The following is a 22,692-nucleotide window of genomic DNA, read 5'->3' as shown; positions in this document are numbered from 1 at the left end:
AAAATGGCGAGCTCTGCATCGGTTGTCAGTTTGCCAATTACACAAATCTTTGATCACCATCAGATCTGTGTTTTCATTTTACAAATCTAGACTTATTTTTCTACGACGGTTTGAACTTTGAGTTTAAACAAGAGAGAAACGTGTGAAAATGTTCATGTCTGTCTTTAGGAGTTCACAGCCTTTAAAGATTTATAATCCTTCTTATATTTCAAGTGCAACTCTTGCAGTAATGAGAGAACCCTATATATATATATATATATATATACCTTTTGTCTGTTTGCATAAAAAAACAACTTTATTAATTGATTCATGCCTCCTCATTATTCCTTTAACAGGAGCTGATCGATGACTTCATATTCCCAGCATCAAATGTTTACCTGCAGTACATGAAGACGGGAGAGTTCCCCACAGAGCAGGCCATCCCAGTCTGCAGCACTCCCGCCTCCATCAATGCTGGCTTTGAGCTCCTGGTGGCTCTGGCCGTTGGCTGCATGCGCAATCTGAAACAAATAGTTGACACCCTGACTGATATGTACTACTCAGGTATGGACTTGCGTAGCTCTTTTTGTTGTCTAACATCTAAAAATTTGTAATTTGCCTGATGGTTTCTTTGTTTCCATCTTCATTTAGGCGGGGAGACGTTGACAGAGTGGGAGTACTTGCCTCCAGTTGGGCCACGACCCAATAAAGGCTTTGTAGGTCTAAAGAACGCCGGTGCCACATGTTACATGAACTCTGTCATTCAGCAACTGTACATGATCCCTCCCATTCGCAACGGCATTCTGGCTATTGAGGGAACAGGCACGGATGTGGACGATGACATGTCGGGGGATGAGAAGCAGGAGAATGAGGTACCGCCACGAGGAAGAAAAAACTGTTGTCTATTCAACTATAAGCCTGTAGATTCAGCTTGAAGTTTAAAGTCCCACTCCGCTCATCTTTTGATCTATTTCGAAAGCGTTCTCAGTGATCTTGTAATTAGAATTATGCCGTTTTTTTGGATATAGTCTCTGCAGAGTTGGTGAGAGCTCTCTGTTTACAAGCAGTTGGCTTACAGCCCCTCACAACCCTGACCTAAGATTACCAGTGTAACAAACAGCATTTTTTTCTCTGCTCCTGATTCACAACAACTTGAGTAAAAAAAAAAAAAAGAAGCCCAGAAATGCAATTTTAAGCCTAATTTTCTTTATATATGTCCACTATCATCAGAAAAATGCCACAAGAACACGTTAAAAAAACAGTTTTCATTGGAGTGGGTCTTTAAAGTATCCTAACTAAATTCTCTTTAAGTTTTAATACGACAAAGCAAAGAATTGTCACCAGAAAACAATAGAAAACCCAATTGATGAAGTACGTGCTGGTTTTGTTTACATTTAGTCAAATGTTTGGTCTCCCCAGAGTAACGTCGATCCTCGTGATGAGGTCTTCAGCTACCATCACCAGTTTGATGACAAACCGTCCAGTAAGTCAGAGGACAGGAAGGAGTACAACATCGGCGTGCTTCGTCACTTGCAGGTCATCTTTGGTCATCTTGCTGCATCCAGGCTGCAGTACTACGTCCCAAGAGGCTTCTGGAAACAGTTTAGGTATGTCTCTGGCTTTGAACATTTTGGTCAGGTCTGCAGTTGGAGTATTGTAACAGTTTATAAAATCCTCTGGTGTATTTCTTTCCCCTTAGATTGTGGGGTGAGCCAGTCAACCTGAGGGAACAGCACGATGCTCTGGAGTTTTTCAACTCTTTGGTGGACAGTTTGGATGAAGCTCTGAAGGCTCTGGGTCACCCCGCCATGCTCAGTAAGGTGCTGGGAGGCTCTTTCGCCGATCAGAAAATCTGTCAAGGGTGCCCTCACAGGTGAGTTCTGATGTTTTGGATTTGGTACCTGGTATTTTGTGATGATGCTTAAAATACTTTTTTTTTCTCTCTCCAGGTATGAGTGTGAGGAGTCGTTTACAACACTTAACGTGGACATCAGAAACCACCAAAACCTGTTGGACTCCATGGAGCAGTATGTCAAAGGAGATCTGCTGGAAGGAGCAAATGCCTATCACTGTGAGAAGTGTAATAAAAAGGTGAGTCTCAAAGGCCATTACAACCCACTACAATATTGGCGCAGATGCAACTCCAATTGTTTGTGAATAAATGTTTGCTTCTGTCAAAAATCAATGTAAAACATCTTCTATTTGCTGACGGTTTAAACTCAAAAAGCTTTTGTTCATTTATTTACTGTTGGTCTTCTTTTCCAGGTGGACACCGTGAAGCGTCTGTTGATCAAGAAGCTCCCACCCGTCCTGGCCATTCAGCTGAAGCGCTTTGACTACGACTGGGAGCGAGAATGTGCCATCAAGTTTAACGACTACTTTGAGTTCCCCAGGGAGCTGGATATGGAGCCTTACACGGTAGCGGGCGTGGCCAAACTGGAGGGCGACGACGTGAACCCGGAGAACCAGGTCATACAGCAGAACGAGCCGTCTGAATCCACACCGCCGGGCAGCTCCAAATATCGTCTGGTGGGAGTGCTGGTCCACTCAGGCCAGGCCAGTGGCGGACACTACTATTCCTACATAATCCAGAGGAACGGAGGGGACGGGGAGAAGAACCGCTGGTATAAGTTCGACGACGGCGACGTCACTGAATGCAAGATGGACGACGAGGAGGAGATGAAGAACCAGTGCTTCGGTGGGGAGTACATGGGCGAGGTGTTTGATCATATGATGAAAAGGATGTCGTATCGGAGGCAAAAGCGCTGGTGGAACGCTTACATCCTGTTTTACGAGCGAATGGACTCGTTGGACAAGGACAGCGATCTCGTCAAATACATCTCGGACCTGACGATCTCCACCAAGCCACATCAGGTCAAGATGCCCACGGTCATCGAGTGCAGCGTCCGCAAGCAGAACGTCCAGTTCATGCACAACCGAATGCAATACAGCCTAGAATATTTCCAGTTCATAAAGAAACTTCTGACCTGTAACAGTGTCTATTTAAACCCTCCTCCAGGTACACTGTTCTGTTTTTCTTATTTTTAGTATTAGAAATGAAAAAGTATCAGTATAAATGGCCACATAATGATAACTCTTCCAAAAATGAAAGGTTTTGGGGGGGGGAAACTAGACAAGGTTTTCTGAGTTAAATCCGGTTATTTCATGGATTCAAGTTGAAAATCCATTTATCGGAGGGAAACATGGCCAGTGTTTTTTAGAATTGAAAGAAGTCAACCTTTAAAGGTAACATTAAGGATGAGTACAGTTTAATTTGGCACAAGTATTATGCCAAATTAGCTCTTAATTGATTCACATCTCCAGTCTGATCATTTAAAGACAAAGAAAATTGTGTTTTGGGGTGTTTTTAACATGTTGGAGAAGCTATATTAAGAAAATTGGCCTTAAAATAGCATTTCTGAGTAATTCTGTAGTCAGATCGTTGTGAATCAGGAGCCGATAATAATAATAATAAAAAAAGCATGAAAAAATGTTTGTGACAGAAAATATGCTGGGCGGGTCACAAGCTCTGCTCCACTCTATTCTGGTGCATCCACTTGTAGACGACTAGATCGAGTGCCTTCGTGTCTAGCGGGAAAGCCTGTAAACAGATGGATGAGAGGAAGTAGGGGTGGGCTTACTCCGTGTCAGCAGTCCCACCCACAAGTCTGTGGCAAATTTCTATTAAACGACCTGCCCTCTGCAAAAACTCTGTCCTAGAAATCTGCATCATAATTAAAAGATCATTTAAAAGGATGATCAGATTGGGACTGCATATTTTCTGTCAATATTTGAGCTGTAGACACAGTCACTGTCGCACTAAATGGACTTCTGATATCTGACCTGTTATGGGTCGACCATAGTTAAGGGGGCGAAAAGGATCTTTTACACTATATCTGGCCTTATTTAGCTTTTCCATTTGAACAAAATTACCACTGCAGAAATATTTGGACTAGCAAATAAACAGGAAAAAATGCTAAATATAATATAAATGAAATTAATTGCTTCCTTTTTTTAAATATTTCACCTTTATCACCTGAATATAAATACAAGATGTCATAAATCTTTTCCAATAATCTGATTTTATCTTTTTTGTAGCTAATAACTTGGCGGTTTTATTTTTATAATGGCAGAAAATTGGCCTTTTTTTAATTGGACTTTTTAAAAACCTTTTTAGGTTGATTGTGAAATGCAATGGTTTCATCCACTTGACTTAACGTTTTGATCCCTCTGAGGTTCCCATTTTGTTTTTGCTCTCTTTTTAAATCAGGGCAAGACCACCTGCTGCCAGAGGCAGAGGAGATCGCGATGATCAGCACTCAGCTGGCTGCTAGGTTCCTCTTCAGCACAGGTTTCCACACCAAGAAAGTAGTACGGGGTCCTGCCAGTGACTGGTAAGCCCTCGGTCCGCCTTTTTTAATCGTCGCGTTTTTCTTGTATTGGGTTCTTTTAAAAGAAATAACATTTCTTTGCAGGTATGACGCCCTCTGCATCCTGCTGAGACACAGTAAGAATGTTCGTTACTGGTTTGCACACAACGTCCTGTTTGCGTACCCTAACCGCTTCTCCGAGTATTTGCTGGAGTGCCCCAGCGCTGAGGTCCGCGGAGCATTTGCCAAGCTCATCGTCTTCATCGCTCACTTCTCCCTGCAAGATGGCCCCTGCCCCTCCCCCACCGCCTCACCTGGACCGTCTGCTCAGGTGGGCCTCAGACGTAGAATTTCCACGTGGGTTTGGGTCGCATGTGTTTGGGAATTCCCAGGTTTCACAATGGGCCGTTTATTTTTTCTCAGGGCTGTGATAATCTCAGTTTAAGTGACCACTTGTTGAGAGCTGTTCTAAACCTGCTTAGGAGAGAGGTTTCTGAACATGGCCGACATCTACAGCAGTACTTCAACCTCTTTGTCATGTATGCCAATCTGGGTAAGTGACCCACACCTTCCCCACCTCCATCTGACCCGCTGGTCACCGAGGAATTGTCATTTGGAATCTGAGCGAGCTTCTTCCTCTCGACTCCCTCCAGGCCTGGCAGAGAAGTCTCAGCTGCTGAAGCTCAACGTTCCCGCCACTTTCATGCTGGTCGCTCTAGACGAGGGTCCCGGTCCCCCCATCAAATACCAGTATGCAGAACTGGGCAAGCTCTACACTGTGGTTTCCCAGCTGGTCCGCTGCTGTGAGGTGTCCTCGCGCATGCAATCCTCCATCAATGGTGAGTGCGTCGATGTGGATAATGACTCCAGAATCTCAGCCCAATGAGGATCTTCATCCTTGCTCAGGATCAAGTGACTGACAAACAGCCTCTCTAAGCCTCTTTGCTGTGTATGCAGAGCTTGGAGCTGAGGGCTTCTGATGAGCAATAGATGACGACGAATAGAAAAAGAGCTGTTGTGACTTTCCTTTCTTCTCTTCAGGTAACCCTCCTCTTCCTAACCCGTATGGGGATCCCAACCTGACGGCTCCGGTGATGTCTGTGCAGCAGCTGGTGGCAGAAATCCTGTTTGTGAGGACGAGCTACGTCAAGAAGATCATCGAGGACTGCAGCAACTCTGAGGAGACCGTGAAGCTCCTTAGATTCTGCTGCTGGGAGAATCCTCAGTTCTCCTCCACTGTGCTCAGTGAACTGCTTTGGCAGGTAAACACCCGAGTCCTCATCCAGTCATTTCCCGCAGCGGTCCTGGGCTGCGAGGACCAGATTGTTTTCACTATTCGGTTTTCTTACTGTGCCTTTGAGCAAAATAATGTCGCCCCTGCCACATGCTCAAAAACGAAACAAAATACATTTTTGACTCCAAAGAAATGACATCACAGCTAGAGAAACTATCCAAAAAGGAAATCTCTTTTGGGGTTCAAATAACTTTTACTAATTATATTTTTTGCACAATACTTGAAAGAAAACTTTTGACTGAATAATCTTAATGACATTTCCCACACATGGCACCAGGTTGAGTCTACTACCACAACAGATGGCTTGTTGCCCTTCGTACTCGGAAAGAGGCTCCTATCTTCAATTAAAAAAAAATTAATTAATTCCTTCTACAATTTTAAACTCCTATGGATTTTGACCTACGGCCTCCTAACTCCTTGTGCATCATTGGGGAGCTTCTGGGTAGAAATAGTTGGAATCATGTAGAAGTTGTAGATTTTGACTGGCTTTAGCGTGGCGGACTTGCAGAAGTGGCTTTTGCTCACACATTTTTTACTAGAGCATTGAGAATATTTAATATATGGATCCTTGGCTCAAGTAGAAACGATAGGACACATGATATGGACGTAATAGGATTGTGGGTGGTTAACACAAACTCCTCCGTTGCCAAGAAAATACAAAAGCTTACTTTTGCCAATTCTTCTAAAAATTACGTAGACCTGTTCGTCACCCTCAGTCAAAGGCGCAGAAGGAGAGTGATGGGCCTGAAGCTGCTGCTGCTCAGCCAGTGAGGGCGGGTTAAAAAGGGGGTAATGGAGGGGTAATGGGGGCGGGTAGCTCCATAAAACGCAACTTGCAGCTGTAATTTAAATGTTGTGTTGCAGAACAAAGTTTAAATAGTTTCTCGTGTGTTTTCAGGTGGCATATTCTTACACGTATGAGCTGAGGCCTTACCTGGACTTGCTGCTACAGATCCTTCTCATCGAAGACTCCTGGCAGACGCACAGGTCCGGCCGACTCCCGGGTCTCCAATGGAGGTCACGCTGGCCTCAAATCTGGCGTCTGTGTGAAGCTTCATCTCTCTCTCTCCATGTCTGAGCAGGATCCACAATGTCCTAAAGGGCATCCCTGATGACAGAGACGGGCTGTTTGACACCATCCAGCGCTCCAAAAACCATTACCAGAAGAGGGCCTACCAGTGCATCAAGTGCATGGTGGCCCTCTTTAGCAACTGCTCCGTGGCTTACCAGATCCTGCAGGTACCCCCTACCCCGCAAACCCAGAGCCTGAACTGTTAACATCCAATTAGTCATTTTACTTTGATGTTTATCAAATGGTAAACCCGTGCTGCCCTTTGTGCAGAGTAATGGTGACCTGAAAAGGAAGTGGACGTGGGCGGTGGAGTGGTTGGGGGATGAGTTGGAGAGAAGGCCGTACACAGGAAACCCGCAGTACACCTACAACAACTGGTCCCCCCCAGTTCAGAGCAACGAGACCTCCAACGGGTATTTCCTGGAGCGTTCACACAGTGCACGTATGACACTTGCCAAAGCCTGTGAACTCTGTCCTGAAGAGGTAATGGCTCTCACATTTTTACCTTTCAAAGCCTTAGTTTTGCTTTCTAGTGATCTTGCAGCCTTGAGGATTGTATGTAGGGAGTTGCCAAAGGATTTTTTGTTTGTTCCTAGTTACTCAATAAACAGAAACCTTGTTGACTTGAGGTGCATCACATTGCTTAAAGTCCCACTCCGATCATCTTTTGATCTCTTGTAAAAGCGTTCCCAGGGGTTTTTAAATTATGATTATACCATTTTTAGCCAAAAAAATATATTTTTTTAAAATCATGTCTCATTTACTTGGACATAGTTTCTGCAGAGCAGCAGCAGTTCATTAGAAATTCACCTCCGAGTAGTGGGCAGGACTGTTGGCATGGAGGAAGCTCAACCCCACTTCCCGTCATCTGTTTACGCTCTCCCGCTAGCTTACAGCCCCTCACACCGCCAACCTATCATTAGCGGTGCAACAAAGATTGCAAGCAATATTGGAGCTATCCAGCCGTACAGTTTAGATCCAGATTCCAGCTCAGACGAGGAAAATGAGACAAACGTGAATCTAGTCGTCTACAAGTTGATCCATCAGAATGGAGCAGAGCGGCTTACTGATTGTTACTTCCACGTCACAACTACAAGCTTTTTCCAACCGCATTTTTTCATCTGCTCCTGATTCACAACGATTTGCATACAGGTTTTTGTTGTTTTTTTTAACTGCCAGAAGAGCACGTTATAAACACGTTTATCGGAGTGGGTCTTTAAGCTGATCTAAAAGGAAAACCAGAAAAATGTACAGCAAACTAAAGCAGGAGAAAAGGAAAGATTGGAATCGTTCTTTATGATTAGTGGTAATTTGTTGCTGTATATTAACCTGACTGCTTTAGATAGATTTATAATAAAAATGTCATTATCTTTTTATCTACAGCTGTTACATGCTTACGAAGGCTGAACGTTTTGTTTTCATGGCTGAAGTTCAAAATACAAACTAGTTAAATTTTCTTTTTTTTTCTCTACAAATGAGTAACTTGTATTTTTGATGGCAAAAAAATCCCGTCAAATGACACACTTTTCCTGTAATATTCCATACACAGCTCAAGTGTACACAGGAAAGCCCAGGGAAGGTCAGTATTCCAGGCACCACAACATAAAGGAAGGAAACTAAGATCTACTCTAAAATTCAACAGAGAAACATGAAAGAATTGATTAGTGTTTACGACTTGAACACATTGTTTTATTAGAGACCCGAGTTCTTGTAGTCGATTCTCATCGGAGGCTCAACACATGGCCGCACTGATCATTTATGTCCTTTGAGACGCATCTACATCTCACACGTCTACACAGTCATAAAGCTTTAGAATTTACAGTTGGTTTGTTTAAATTGAGTCGTGCCAGAAAAAACTACTACTAAAAATATTTTGTGAAAAAACAAAAGATGCAATTTTTTGTTATTTTCTAGTAAAAGGATAGTTTGACAGCTCGTCCATGTTGTGTAATCGGTGCCAGAGTCGCGCTGTGCAGCTGCACGCCGTGAACAGATCTTTTCATCTTTTCTTCTCCGCCTTCCCAGTCCGAGCTGCCAAAGTAAGATCAGTGACATGGCGCTTGAACTCCACCTCGCCTAGCTTCCCAGTTTTTTTCCTTTTTCCCCATTAATTAAAATGTGGAATTTTGATCCCCCTGCGTTTGTAGGCCTAAGCTCCACCGGAGATGGCGTTGGCAGTTTTTTTATTTTTATTTCGGCTACTTGTTAGACCATTCGTCTCCTTGTACTTCAAAAGCTAAAATATCTTTTATTTTGAAGGACTCGTCTGCATCTAAATTTTGGTGCATCAACCAGTCGAGCTATCAGTTAAATTAATATATATATATTTTTTCTACCCACCTCTACATTTGTAACGCTAAAGGAGAAAGTAAATAAGCCTTGTCCTCTAAAATAATCCATTATAAATGAGTCCCACAGGAACAGGAGCTGTTAGATCAAAGCTTACATTAATCACACACAGCCTGAGCACACTTGTATTGATTTCATGTCACTGTAGTCAGTGCAGCCCACTCACTCCTGGTTCACACTAAGATGAGCATCAGTGCTTAAATCATATGAATATTTTCATATTTTTGAATGATCTGAGGGAAATCCAGGCTACTTTGTGACGGCGAGCTCTCTTATTTTGTAGGAGCCGGACGAACAGGAAGCACCTGATGATCAAGACTCCTCCCCTCCTGAAGACACCTCTCTGTACCCACATTCTCCTGGAAGCACCCAGTTTCAGCAGGTACTGCAGGAAAAACTGCATCATAAAATATAAAGAATTTCAGAGCCGTTTGATTTGGAGTGTCTACCAAAACAGAGTCCAGATTTAACACTTTTCTAACACATTTCTGAAAAATCAACTAATTTAATAAATAAATCCAGGTTTTACCCATTTTTATGGTTTTATTTAGCAGTTTAAATTTAAAACGAGCACTTCATTAAAGTATAATCAAGAAAAAAATGTGCAGCTATTAACTAGATAAAATAGTTAACTAGTAAAAATAGGAGAGAATTGGTCTGTAGCTTTAGGATCTTAACTATTGAACATTTTTGATCAGATGTAATTCATGTCTCCATTAAAAGCTCTTAAAAATTAATGATGACTTTATTTTCAAATCATTTGTTGTATCATAAATAAGTTTTCATGAGCAGCTCACACCAATGGAATTTTTCTGCACTTTATAGACGGTCCCTAGGCAGACGTGCTGTTCTCGTTAAAAAGAAGCAAAAATCCGATCTTTTTTCTGTTGAAAGGCCTTAGAAGGTTGTTGTTTGCGTTAAGACAACAAATGGAGACACTTGCTGTCAGTTTTAAATGTCTTGAGCCCGGAAGTCTGGCCAACCTTACAGAACTGTTTTTGTGTGCCTCCTACTGAAAGCTCTGCTGTGTTCTTCTGCGCTGGACGCCAGTAAAAATGTGGTGATCTATTTACGATATGCAGAGTATGTATTTTATTAATGAGAATCAAATAGATATCTGATCCCTGATCGGGATTTAACATCCGATTTGAATCGAGTCTGAAACTGCGTCATCGGACCTGGTTTGTGATCACGTGATCGGATCGGGACATCCCTATTTCTTTCTTTTGCTTTATTATAAAGACATCAATATGCTTTGTTCTGTGTTTACTGATCCGATTCTTGACCCGTGTTTTTGACAGAATAACCACCCCCATGGGCAGCCTTACACCGGGCCTGCTGCCCAGCACATGAACAACCCCCAGCGCCCCGGCCCAGCCTCCGCTCCGACTCCCGGCCCGGCCCAGACCCCCGCCTCAGGCCCCGGCACCGCCCCTGGTTCCGGCCCGCGAGCACAAGAGCACTGGGAGGGCACAGAGGAAGTCGCCCCCGCCCCCGCCTCCACCCCAGCACCTGTCCCCCCGAAGGAGTAACCCTCCCTCCCCTCCTCTCTGACGTGCCTCAAGCCTCCATCGTCCGGCTCTCTTTCCTCTCATCCTCCGATCAACAGAGCTCCTCGTCGGGCATCTCTTTCTCCGTGTCTCTCTCTGGCCCCAGGGCAGGGCAAAGCCGGGCCTCCCACCCCACACCCCCTAGCAACCCCCTCTCCCAGTCAGACAGCCTTGTGGGGGGCACTCTTCCCTGGCCTGGAGCTTGCCCCGGTGGTGTGACAGGGAGCCCGTCGGCTGCAGAGGCAAGGGACTGGACAAGAGTTGTAACTAGACAAACATACCCAGAGCCGACGATGGCGATGCGCTTGTCTACACGACAAAAAGATGTACATAGTATGTTAATGTTTGACTGTTCAGCTCCCCCCAGTAGCATAACTCTGGTTTGCTGTTGGGAGATGGTGCAGATGTTATGAAAACGGATATTATTAATAAGAAAGATTCCCCCAAAAGCTGTAAGGAGACGGCGGTTCCTTTGTTTTATCACCCATGTTTGGCAGTAAAGTTTGTTCTACCATCGGACGGTATCTGCTCATTCAGCTGTAGAAGGACTTGTTGTGATTATCATAATTATCCTTAAGCTCCTTGGCAACCTTACGACCCCCATGCCAAATCGACTCACAAGCCGTGGTTGGTTTTAGTGTGACAAAAAACAAACAAACAAAAAAAACGGAATGGTTGGGTTGGACTTTAACGGTGTTCGGTTGATGTGAAAAAGCAGTGATGCAACATTGTTCTGAAACTCATTGCCTTTCTTTTCTTTCTGTTTTTTTTCTTTTTCTTTTTGTTTTCTTCTGATGATTCATTCAATCCTTTTTGAAGCTCTAGTTAATGTGCTGTAACATTTAGCATGGCTTCTCACCAGAATAGTGTAGCTCAAGGGAAGACTTGTCGTCATAACAACCGGAAGCTGTTCTTAATCCCCACGTCCAGAGGATTTTTTTTTTTTTTCTACTCATGTACCCTATGTACAATAAGGGCGATCTTTTTGAACCAATGTATAAGTGGCTTTTCAATTGCACATTTATAATCCTCCAACTTCACATTTGGCAGTTTTATTTTGGCGGGTAAACGGCTTATCTATAGGAATTCAGAAAAATGAACACATATGCAACCGGATTGCACTGGGCTCTCTGGTGTATTATAGACTGTGTGGTTTGCTTCTGTCTCTTCCGTAGGGCCTCGCTGTAGACAGACTTGCCCCCCCACCACCATCAGCTTCTTGTGACGTGTTGTCGGGGAGGCGGGCTGCAAGTTTGGGACCCCCCACCCCAACCCACTCCACACAGAGAAGCTCCACAGCAGGGTTTTTCCCGGAAGAATAGCGGCTGGTTAGTTACTTTGCAACTTGAGCTAACTTGTGATTCTGTAGGAGTAAAAGGTAAACCTCGGTAAATACTGTATTTAATTGGTAACTTGAATGCGTTTTTTTTTTTCTTTCTTTTTTTTCTTCGTTTTTTTTCCTTTTGTCTAAAAAAAAAATACCAAATACTCCTGCAAATGAAAATATTCTGCCCATCGTATTTAAATATTTTGCTCTTATTTTATAGAATTTATTTTGTTGTATTTCACTAAAAAAAATAGAATTTGATTTAAGAGGAACATTTTTTGTCCTTGTGTTATTTTTAAAGAAAATATTGACTGTACAGAGTTCTGCGCCCTGTTTTTTGCCGACTTTTGTTTTGGCCATGGTGTGACGTTGAATTCTGGAGCTACAGTCGCGATGTGGACTTTCACTTTGTGAGGTTTTTTTGTGCACAGAAATATAACAAAAAAAGCATTGCGCCCTTAGCAAATAAAGAACATGGAATCTTGTCTCTGTCTCATTTTAATGTTCAATACTTTTCTGATCTTTTTATTTCCATTTCCTAGAGTTGGACTTTAGTTGCATAAATGAGCCGTTTAAAAAGATGCTGAATGGAACGCAGCTTTAATGAAACAATGGGAGTATAGTTTAAGTAACGGTATCAGAAAAGAGCAAAGTTCTGATTTTGGATCTAAACATGAAGCTGTGAGACATCGTTCTGTCACTTTTCCAAACCTACATTCTCTCTTTTGGACTCGCAGGGTTGCTGGAGCCTATCCTCACTATTGTTGGGGGGAGGGGGGTACACACAGGACAGGTTGCCAGCCCATTGTGGAGATTTATATGAGCAGCATTAATGCTGCTTCACTGATGGTCAATGTTGACCAGCTGATAGCTTCCTGCTGATCTCAGAGCCTTTTATTGGTTGATTTGTGTGTAAACTAGCAACAATCATTTAAACCCATTCTAGTTTTGACTAAGTACCAGCATATTGGCTTAAGGACAGGAGCGATGAGGTTGACTCTCCTGGCTCTGGTTCCCACTCTGGCAGCAACGTTCTAGACAGGCTTTCTTACGGCCTTGAGGAAGACTTGGAGTTGTCCATCCTGCTTGAGATGAAGGTCAAGCGTGAAGAACCATGATGCTTCAGTGTCAACTATGTGATGTCTGACTGTGCTGGAACAGCAGGGGTCCAAGAACTGAACCCTGGGGTACTCCACATCTGATGGTAACTATCAGATCACTAAACATAATACATGATCCACTTTCCTTTCAGATTTGATAGTCTGACACATTAGACTCCACTGGGGTTGGTTCTTGAGTCTGTTGATGTTTACCACTCAAGTCAGATGATACCGTTTCTGTCTAAAACTAACATTTGTTTTAGAGGATTTGTGTTTAGACAGTTGCTTGGCTGATTCAGAACAGTTTTTTTCTCCCCATAAATCTCCCACCAAAAGACAGATTAGAGACTGACACATTGTTGCACATAGTTAAGTTGATTTCAGGCAGGCTGTAATGAGCGTAGTTCTACATAAAATACGACTTCCAACAAGCTATGAACTATTTCAACATCACTGATTCCATTAATTTTAAGTCACTGTTCCAGTCACACAATCTTAACTGTGACAGAAGATAAAAGGCCTTCTACACCCCATTTTGTTTTGGATTAGCAGGAAAAGTACCTTAAAATTATTTCAAACATTTGAAATGGATAAAAAGGACCTGTTAAAAGTCAAACAGATGGCTTTCAGTTTGCAGCTTCCATCACAGAAGAACACAGAACCAGTTTTGTTTCATTTGTTAATTTTCTGTAAACTTTGTTGCACATTTTAAACACCCTTAATAACTAAAATGAGCACATTGTCTGTAGTTGAAACAAATCTTTAAAAAACTTTTTCTCCCCTTTTTTTTCCAGTTCTCTCATAACTTTGATCAGGCTTTTCCTCATTTTCACCCCTCAAGCTCTTTGACATTTAGTGTCTTCTGTGGTTGAAAAACCCCCAAGATCAAAGAAATGAGGCATCGAGTCCAAGATATCAGTTTATAGATCATTTTCAACAAATGTCATCTAGAATTAAATTAATACTTTAACAAATGTCAAATCTGAAACTAATTCCATTTGGATAAATGTACGTCAGGTTCGTGTTATTTAACCAGGCGGGAAACGGGTCGTTTTGGAACAGATTTTTATTAACAAGGTAGCCACGTTTAGTTCTCCTTCTCCTGGACGGTCTTTGTTCCACGCAGTCTGCCTGTGCGGCGGGCAGCAATGAGACCGACCTTGCGACCAGCAGGTGCATCCCTCCTGATGGTGGAGGGTTTGCCGATGTGCTGATGGTTACCACCACCGAATGGATGCTCAACAGGCTGAGGGGGAAAAGGTTCAGCGTAAGAAGAAAGAACAGCTTTAGGAGGAAAAATGGTCATTTTTAAACTCCACTACTCAGATTTAAAAAGAGCTGAAGCTGAGTAGAAAACTTGCCTCCACTTTTCACATTCAGGATTAAATTCTCTCTTTTTTCCAGAGTAAAGAAGAGGCCTTACATTCATAGCCACACCACGGACGCGTGGCCAGCAGTTCCTCTTGGCCTTGTACTTGTGATAGGCACGGCCAGCCTTCAGGATGGGCTTGTCAATACGGCCTCCACCAGCAACCACACCTTAGAGGAGCAGAGACGGAGGCACCTTAACAACACCGACCGCTCAGCTCCAGTGCAGCGGCTGCACTCTGGCCTCACTGGTGATGCATCTGCAGTTTCTTACCGACAACGGCTCTGTTGGCAGAGGCGATGACCTTCTTAGCGCCTGAGGGCAGCTTAACTCTTGATTTCTTTGTCTCGGGGTTGTGGGAGATGACTGTGGCGTAGTTCCCTGAGGCTCGGGCTAGCTTGCCTCGATCGCCGGGCTTCTCCTCCAGACAGCAGATGATGGTTCCCTCGGGCATTGTGCCCACGGGCAGAACATTGCCGATGTTCAGCTGAGCTGTGGGACAGACAACGGCCAGAGTCATTTCAAGGATAAATAACACAAGTTTCATAACTTTAACAAAGGTTCTTCCTTCTCTGTATTAGTTTGCCTCTTAAGCCAAAACAGGATCAAATTGTTGCTCCACAGCCTCAAACACAAAGTTCGCGTTAGTTTTCTCACACAAACTCTAATCGAGTTTGTTTAAGCTCATTTCCCCGATTCAATTCAGTCCAAATGTAGAACAAAATATTAAAGTAAATACTATGCATCTCCTCTGTGCAATATTCAAACTGCCATCTAAAATAAAAAAACAAACACACACACGTCACACAAAGTAACAGTAACGAGGATAAAATGCTGACAAAATGAGCAGAGCATTAAAAACATATTAAGACACTTTGCTTTTACCATCTGCATCCAGACAAATGCTAACAACTGAAGTGTTAACGTTCATGTTCCTTATTCAAAACTAAATGTGTGCACCAAGCTAACACCCAAGTTTCTCTGTACACAGCCTGATTTAAGGGAATTCCCAACATCGTTCACATGCTTGAATTAAAACCAGATCCAAATCATTTCTGTGTCAACCTTTCAAACTTCACCTTCTATTCAAACCCTAGGCTAAGGACACGCACCACTTTCCACTAGCAGATCATGTCTGTAAATTATACTAATGACTGTTTTTCAGATCCGCAACATGAGGGAGAGCTCAGAGCTGGTGATGTCACATCTTACCCAAACCAAAAAGCACTAAAGCATACAGCTCTCTGCTGTTTTTCACCTCTTTAATGGTAAATGGGGTTTACTGAATTTGCCCCTTTCTACCTTGATTTTGGCTCAAATCAAGGTGCACACTCATATCATACATGACGCCAAACTGTGACCACCGGGGGCAATTTGGGGTTCAGTGTCTTGCTCAAGGCCGCTTCAACACATGGGCTCCATCTCTTGGTTCAACAGCCACAAGGAGTTTGGACAAATAAAAAAATGAAAGCAGCTCCACACCAAGTCCTTCATCTTCTTACCCTTCTTGCCGCAGTAAATGAACTGCCCGGTGTGGATCCCCTCAGCAGCGATGAAGAGCTCCGTCCTCTTCTTAAACCTGTACGGGTCACGGAAAACCACTTTGGCCAGGGGAGCGCCACGGCCAGGGTCATGGATGATGTCCTAAGTGAATTCCGCAGTAAATCAACACTTGTTGCTCAGCATCCGTAATTACAACGCCGTTCTAGAACAAACATGCCGCCTTACCTTCACAATCCCCTTGATGTAACCATTACGTTCAGCGAAGTCAATGTGGCGGAGTTTAGCAGCACCTTTCCTGTGCTTGACGTGGGCTTTGAACACGGAGCCCGCACCTTTTCTCTGTCCCCTGATCACACGTCCCATCGTGCACTGAAATGCATAAAACAACCATATTGTAAATATATGCTTAATCTGTTCTGTTTGCAGTCATTCATTGGCAGAAATGCAAGAATAAGCACTAATCACAATATTCATTTAATTACAAAACCAGACAACTTTGACATCTTGAAATTGACTGTGGTGTTTTAACTCTTAAAATGATGCTAAAGAGACTTTATTCACTATTTTGAAATGTAAGAACTGCTCAACATTCATAAAGTTTTCCCTTGACCTGCTAGCTTAGAAGCTAAACACAATTCAAATCTCATTTAAACTGCTAATTATAAGGTCTGTGAACAACACACAGCGCTGTCCTAGAGATCCAATGTGTATTTATAATAAATTTGTTTCGTTTCCCTCCTTTATATAAATTGTGAGAGACAAAAATGCGTATCTTCATCAGCGGTTGCCGGCCCTTTGCCTGTTGTCACACCGCTTCGGATGCGCCATGTTAACAGACTCAGACAGATAAACACCAAAAAAAACTTTAACAACGTCAAGCTATCCCTAAAATACTATATACAATTTATGAGTGGAGAATCGCTGATGACGGACGTGTGTTTATTTAAAGCCGATGAGCCTTTAAATGCATGATTTTGAGAGGATTTAAGAGTACGAGTTAGGAACTAGCCAGCCTACCTAAACTCCGTTGACGGAAAGAGGAAGTGGAAAGGGACAGCAGACGTTTTCTTCCGGTGGAATCCTCGAAGGGGCTTGTGGGTAATTGAGGCAGTTTTTAGAAGCCATACTAGCGAATGCAGAATCTTTTTTTTTTAGAGGCACAAACTTTGAGCACAGTTTAGCGTTAAAATTACATTCCTATTTATATTTTTTATCCCAAATGCGGTTAAAAAGGAGGGCTAGTTAGCTCTTAAATACTTGTAGCATAAAACTGTCTATTTTAAGAGATTCTGTGCGCATCTCATGAACCAAAGGACTCGAGCTGTAATAGACAACTTTCACCAGAAGATGGCGGTACTACAACATCAAAGAAGTAAACAGGCCAAGACAAAAGAAAAACTCCCGCCGCACAGAATCTATGTAGAGTTTGCTTATATTTGTTCTCCTTTTTCAAGCAATAATTCAGGAGAAATCAAAATGCTCATATATTAAGTTTATTATTTATGAAGCAAATATGATACATGCATTACCGACATCTGCTGGGCAACTTGTTTTTCTCCATAAAATCCTCAAAACAGTATTGATAAAATTAAATCTGTTTTTTTCTTTATTTTTAATATTTCAACTAGGTTTCATTTTGTAGCTTGCCCAGAAATATAATGCAAAATTACTAAAAGCTAACAGTGTTTAATTTTTTTGTACTAACCCGGTAAAAGAAAAAGATTTAGAAAAGAGAACAAATGATCTTCTATCCAGAATAATATCTGTATTGTATGTGCAAAGTTTCCCTTGTGTTGAGATGACTTTATTTATAAAACTAAGTTCACTCCATGTGACTTTGGGAGCTTTTAGAATGACTTATGGTCCTATTTGGGTCTGAAATTGAGCTCACGGCTTTAATAGCAGTTTTTTAACAGCAGTGTCTGGCCCAACTGCAGCCGTTAAATTAGCTAGATGCCAAAGCGAATTTTAGAAATTTGGTGAATTTACTTGAAAGCTATTTTACGTGTTGCAAATAGTCACATTTTGCAGTCATATTTAATCATAATCTTTGAACTTTACTAAAGGATTGTGCTGTCTTTCAAATTAAAAGTCATGTTAAGACACGAAAAATCAAATTCACGTGGGCTAATTTGAAAACACAATAAAGTATATATGCAATTTTTCTTTTCTATTTTTACCTTCAGATTTAAGAGTTCTATGGTTTCCATCCACAGTTTACATTTTTAACCCTTTTGAAAAGCAATCTTGGCGCATTAACATTTATTGTGGGGCCAAATTTTAGAATTTGCCAGTAAATAGATTATTTTATGTGATTAGCAAACAATTCAGGTTTATATCTGCTCACTGCAAAATGCATAGAAGGTGTGGAGCAACAGATGGTTCACCTCTTGAGATCATCTCGTCCCCCCCCTGGAGGGACTATGTTGCTGTGATTAATGACAGCATGCACACACACAGGGCTGACACAGCAAGTGATTAATATATGGCTCAGTTATTATGATAAGGCATTGTTTTATATAGTCCCGCAGGTATAACATGCATAAATGCTGCACACACACACCCACAAACATGAATTCTTCGGGTGTCCTCCATTGTTTTCTTAATTTCATCCCTTTTATATTAAATCACAAAAAAGGTTGTGGGAGCGCTGACTTCTTCACACCTTTTACACCACACTCTGTTTTGTGTTACTTTTAAAAGTTTGTCACAGCACTGTAATTAATATCACGCTGACAGGTTTTTGCTTAAAGGGATGATGTTATTTCAGAATCCTGGAGCCAAACCTGAATTTAGGTTTAGAACAAACCTATCAAATATGGACGCTTTAGTTAAGGCACTATTGAGTTTTTCACAAAAGCGTTATGTCGATGATGTGAGGGCAGGATTTCTGACAGCGCCATAAAGCCTTTGCTCTAAAGCAAATGACAGGAATCTTGATGATGTTGAACAAAGTGGCTTCCAGCTTGCAGCCTCTCCGCATGGCTGAGTTTGACAATACCTTTTTTTTAAACACTAAGATGCAACAATGTATGATTTCAAAGACAAACAGACTAATATTTAAAAGCGCAAAATTTGCAAATAATGTTACAGTAAAGAAAATACAAAGTAAAACGTATTTTATTTTAAAACATGTTTTGTAGGGACTGTTTGATTTTCCTGATTTTAAAACATGCAGCCTGTCAAAGAACACCAATGTGCAGAAAGGTTTTGAAATATACATGAGTTATTTTTAAATCGGTGTTTATTTCCATATTTGTCACACCCAAATGATTTAAATCATCACATAAAGGTAGATGTTGTATGAAGACAGCCCAAGTGCGACCCTGTCAAGTATATGACAGGAAACGGTGCTTCACTTCCTGGAAAGTCCCCACTTAACATCCCTCCCTGCATTTCCTTTGTAGGTTTTTCTGCAGCAGGTCAAGAAAACACTTGTCAGCGTGTAAATCTACCATTATTACAATAGAAAATGTCTTATTAGAAAGAAAATCTACCAAAGACTGTGATTAAGATGATATAATCTATCTTTTAATAAAAAGAATATGTACACCTAAGGGTTTATAAAGTACACCAGGATTTAAAATCTAAAATTAAACATAACATAGACATATTTAAATATTTGTCAATAAACAGGCACAATATGAGTAACACAGTAACATACACTGCAAAAACAAAATGTTAAGAAAGTAAAAAAGACCATAGTTTCAAGAAAAAATGTTTTCTCTCTTGCAAGAAAAAATATCTTATCTGCAAAGTTTTTCAATATCCAAATAATCTTAGCTGAAAAAAACATTTCTTAGTGGACAGTTTTTTTTTCCTGAAATAATGATTCTTGGTTAAAAAAAAAACATTTTCTTACCCCATTGGCAGTTTTTTTTTTTTGCTTATTTAAAGAAAATTGATCAAATTTGAAGATTTTACTACCGGTAGATTTACCAATTTGAGCACATGAAAGAACTTGTCTCTACAAATTAAATATTTTTTGTTCAATTTTTGTCTGTTTAGAAAAATATGGATGAATAACCTTTATAAGTAGTGTGAATGTGACAACATTCTTCATTTGACAGGGCTTACTGAGCACAGTCAGGTGCTTTTTAGCCCAAAAAGTTTTATTTTGGGATAAAATATTCTGGAATTGAAACTCCCTTTCTCAGAGTTTGTGCTTTTTTCCCTACAGCCGGATTGATGGCAGGTAAATCCACAAGGATGTACCGTATTTTCCGAACTATAAGTCACCCTTTTTTTCATAGTTTGGCAAGGGGTGCGACTTATACTCCGCAGCGACTTATATTAGAAATAAATTGAAATAAATACATTGTTAACCCTCCTGTTATATTCATTTGTGAGGAACAGAGATGATGTTCCTGGGTCAATTTGATGTATGAGGTATGTTAAGTGTTAAGAGGATGTTAAGTGACTCAGAGAATCAGCAAACTTTTTTTTACAGTAAGATCTTGAAGGCTAACAACATAATATTCTATTTTCTAATGATTTCATAGATTGAGAAATGCAATAAAAATGACAACATTCTACAAATACAGGATGAAAACAGAGTATTAGTTGGCCAATGATGCTTCATGAAAGGAATAAATAAATAAGTATGAGAAAGAATTACTGTGAAATTATGAGATAAACAGTCTGCTATGGTTGTGTCATATGAGGTTGTGGAACTTATTAGTTCTAGGTCTCAGATTTTGTCAAATAAATTTCCCGTCAAAATGCGACTTATAGTCCAGTGCGACTTAACTGTGTTTTTTTCTACTTTATAATGCATTTTTGGGCTGGTGCGACTTATACTCCGGAGCGACTTATAGTCCGGAAAATACGGTATTTGATCAATGACAGCTCTGTTTTTACTGATAGTACTCAACCTATTCACTTTTTCCAAGCTGACTTTACTTGTAGTGATTAAAAAAATCTAGAGTCTAACGCGATATAATTAGAGTACAGCGCCTTCTTTAAAAGTTGTTCTCCTCTTATAAGAAGAAAACTTTTTCGTTTGCTCACACACCAAAAAAGAAAGTCAAAGTCATGCTGAGACTCAAATTTAGGCTGTGAAACATCAGAGAGAGGGAGTGGCTGTGGGAGGAGAAGGAGGTGAACTTCAACCTCTGACCTCCCAGTGGTGGAATAACCTCCGACCCGTGTTTGAAGGAAAATGCAAAGAGCTGCAGATGTGACAACAGAGCTCCATTCTGCTGTCCAACAGCCAACCGCTGCACCGTTGGCTCGAGCGCGTTAGCCTCTTCATCATTAACACAGTCAGATCTGGGACAAAACAGAACAATGGAGTCAAAACACCGGCAGCATCACACCACCACTGTTCTGTTTATTCCACAATTTCCTTTTTTATATATGAAAACAAACAAACATCCAAAGTGGTTTAGTACTCTGCTGCAAACTTTTGTCCATGTGCTGCACACCAAACTACACGCTTCTTTCACTCTGGGGAAATCCCAGAACAGGAAGTTCAAATTTAAATATAATTTAATCACTTATGGTATCCACACACAAACACCCTGAACGTTTGTCTTTGTTCATCTCTCCAAAATCTCTGCTAGTTTGCGCAAAAAAATGTTTTTCCAGCAGCGTCTTGTGATCCGTCCTGTCAAAGTGAGACGGCTTCTTCTGCCTTTCCTGTTTTCTAAATCCCCTCTGATCTGGTGCACCTGCTGTTTTTAAACCACATAATTTAAAATAGAGGTATATGATGGGTCATATTGTGCAGTTCTATTACACAATATGGTACATTTAAGAATCTAAAACTTTATTTTCTGCATGAAAAGGATTGATGATTTTTATTACCTTTGGTCACTGTGGTGAATTTGACATTTATTTTAAAAACACTCAGTTGTTATTTCCCCCCCCAGAAATGTTTAGACAGTATGACAACATGTTTCCTTTGACATCTTTACGTCATTTATTCATACCACATTTAGAATAAAAATATTCCTTTTCAGTGTGAGACCTCCTCTCTTAAACCCTTTGAACTTCAAAATAAAAGCCCGTGCTGGAATGGAAATTTAGGACCACCCTTTTGCTCACATTAACTTTATGATTACCGATAAGAGTAAATAAAATTAAAAAAGCAAAATGAAATCAGACAAGTAGCGATGAGGCAGGAAGTTTTCACATCCTTTTCAGTTCCTGTTAAATAAATCCAGGAAATACTGTGCTTCTGGTTTTTCACAATAAAATACTCCTAAATAAACTGCAAGAAAACAAAAGTGTGCAGTATTTTTTATAGCATCTATCAAAGATAGCATTGTGACCCACTTTGTTAGGCGATTGGACTTGAAAGGGGGGGGGTACAAATGAACTGTGATTACTCTAGAAAGAGACTGGTTCTGTCTTCTGCTGGTCTCTTTCTTCTAGATTTCTTGCCGTTGGTCAGAGCAGCTGTGTAGAGCCAGAGTGATTGTGGGTGTGTGTTCCTGTGGGGATGCCTCAAGTTATGACAGATGTTCTGTCTCTCCCCATGTCAGAATTGCTACTGGGAGCTACAGTCAAAACAACAACCATGCCTCTGCCACGATAAGACAGAACTCTCATTAGTGTAAAAGCATCTTTTGTTAGTGTGTGTGCATTTGTGTGTGCACGCACGCTGAGATAACCAGAGCGAAAAGAGATCCGGCAGCAATTTAAACTAAAAAAGGGGGTTGAGAAATAATAATTCAAGTTTTGCAAAGATTGATTTTTTTTTGGCACCAATCTTTGAAATTTCCAACAAACTGAACACTCAGGGGTAACCGTCCATTTGTCTCTGAGTGGATGGA

The 22,692-nt window shown here is 41.2% G+C and overlaps 2 protein-coding genes across 12 annotated transcripts in view; one reads left to right on the top strand and one right to left on the bottom strand.

The window, feature by feature from the left end:
- Positions 1-12,426, top strand: part of usp9 (ubiquitin specific peptidase 9) — a 54,955-nt gene extending 42,529 nt beyond the window's left edge. For 6 of the 8 annotated variants that reach the window (XM_023950530.2, XM_078939691.1, XM_023950529.2 and 3 more), the window contains 17 exons: positions 336-543; positions 631-851; positions 1,399-1,586; positions 1,679-1,852; positions 1,929-2,070; positions 2,245-2,998; positions 4,250-4,373; positions 4,455-4,680; positions 4,773-4,902; positions 5,003-5,188; positions 5,391-5,611; positions 6,542-6,630; positions 6,726-6,882; positions 6,986-7,198; positions 8,265-8,294; positions 9,348-9,446; positions 10,366-12,426. In XM_023950530.2, the coding sequence (XP_023806298.1) occupies positions 336-543; positions 631-851; positions 1,399-1,586; positions 1,679-1,852; positions 1,929-2,070; positions 2,245-2,998; positions 4,250-4,373; positions 4,455-4,680; positions 4,773-4,902; positions 5,003-5,188; positions 5,391-5,611; positions 6,542-6,630; positions 6,726-6,882; positions 6,986-7,198; positions 8,265-8,294; positions 9,348-9,446; positions 10,366-10,596 (3,393 nt within the window). In that variant the 3' untranslated portion in view covers positions 10,597-12,426. The remainder of the gene's footprint in view (positions 1-335; positions 544-630; positions 852-1,398; positions 1,587-1,678; positions 1,853-1,928; positions 2,071-2,244; positions 2,999-4,249; positions 4,374-4,454; positions 4,681-4,772; positions 4,903-5,002; positions 5,189-5,390; positions 5,612-6,541; positions 6,631-6,725; positions 6,883-6,985; positions 7,199-8,264; positions 8,295-9,347; positions 9,447-10,365) is intronic. The other 2 variants (XM_023950528.2, XM_023950531.2) reach the window with 2 other exon arrangements.
- Positions 12,427-14,089: 1,663 nt separating this feature from the next.
- On the bottom strand, positions 14,090-17,066 carry rpl8 (ribosomal protein L8). 4 transcript variants are annotated; one of them, XM_011489204.4, is made up of 6 exons: positions 16,931-17,066; positions 16,139-16,282; positions 15,913-16,054; positions 14,684-14,902; positions 14,465-14,580; positions 14,090-14,287 (listed from the first exon to the last, which is right to left on the bottom strand). In XM_011489204.4, exons 2-6 carry the CDS (start codon positions 16,274-16,276, stop codon positions 14,129-14,131), a joined length of 774 nt encoding a protein of 257 aa, XP_011487506.1. In that variant the 5' UTR covers positions 16,277-16,282; positions 16,931-17,066; the 3' UTR covers positions 14,090-14,128.
- Positions 17,067-22,692: the final 5,626 nt, after the last annotated feature.

The sequence above is a fragment of the Oryzias latipes genome, chromosome 21, assembly GCF_053564925.1.
Source record: "Oryzias latipes strain Hd-rR chromosome 21, Olatipes_Hd-rR_3.1".
Classification (NCBI taxonomy): domain Eukaryota; kingdom Metazoa; phylum Chordata; class Actinopteri; order Beloniformes; family Adrianichthyidae; genus Oryzias; species Oryzias latipes.
The sequence above is the reverse complement of the archived record's forward strand: the minus strand, read 5'-3'. Positions and strand labels throughout refer to the sequence as shown.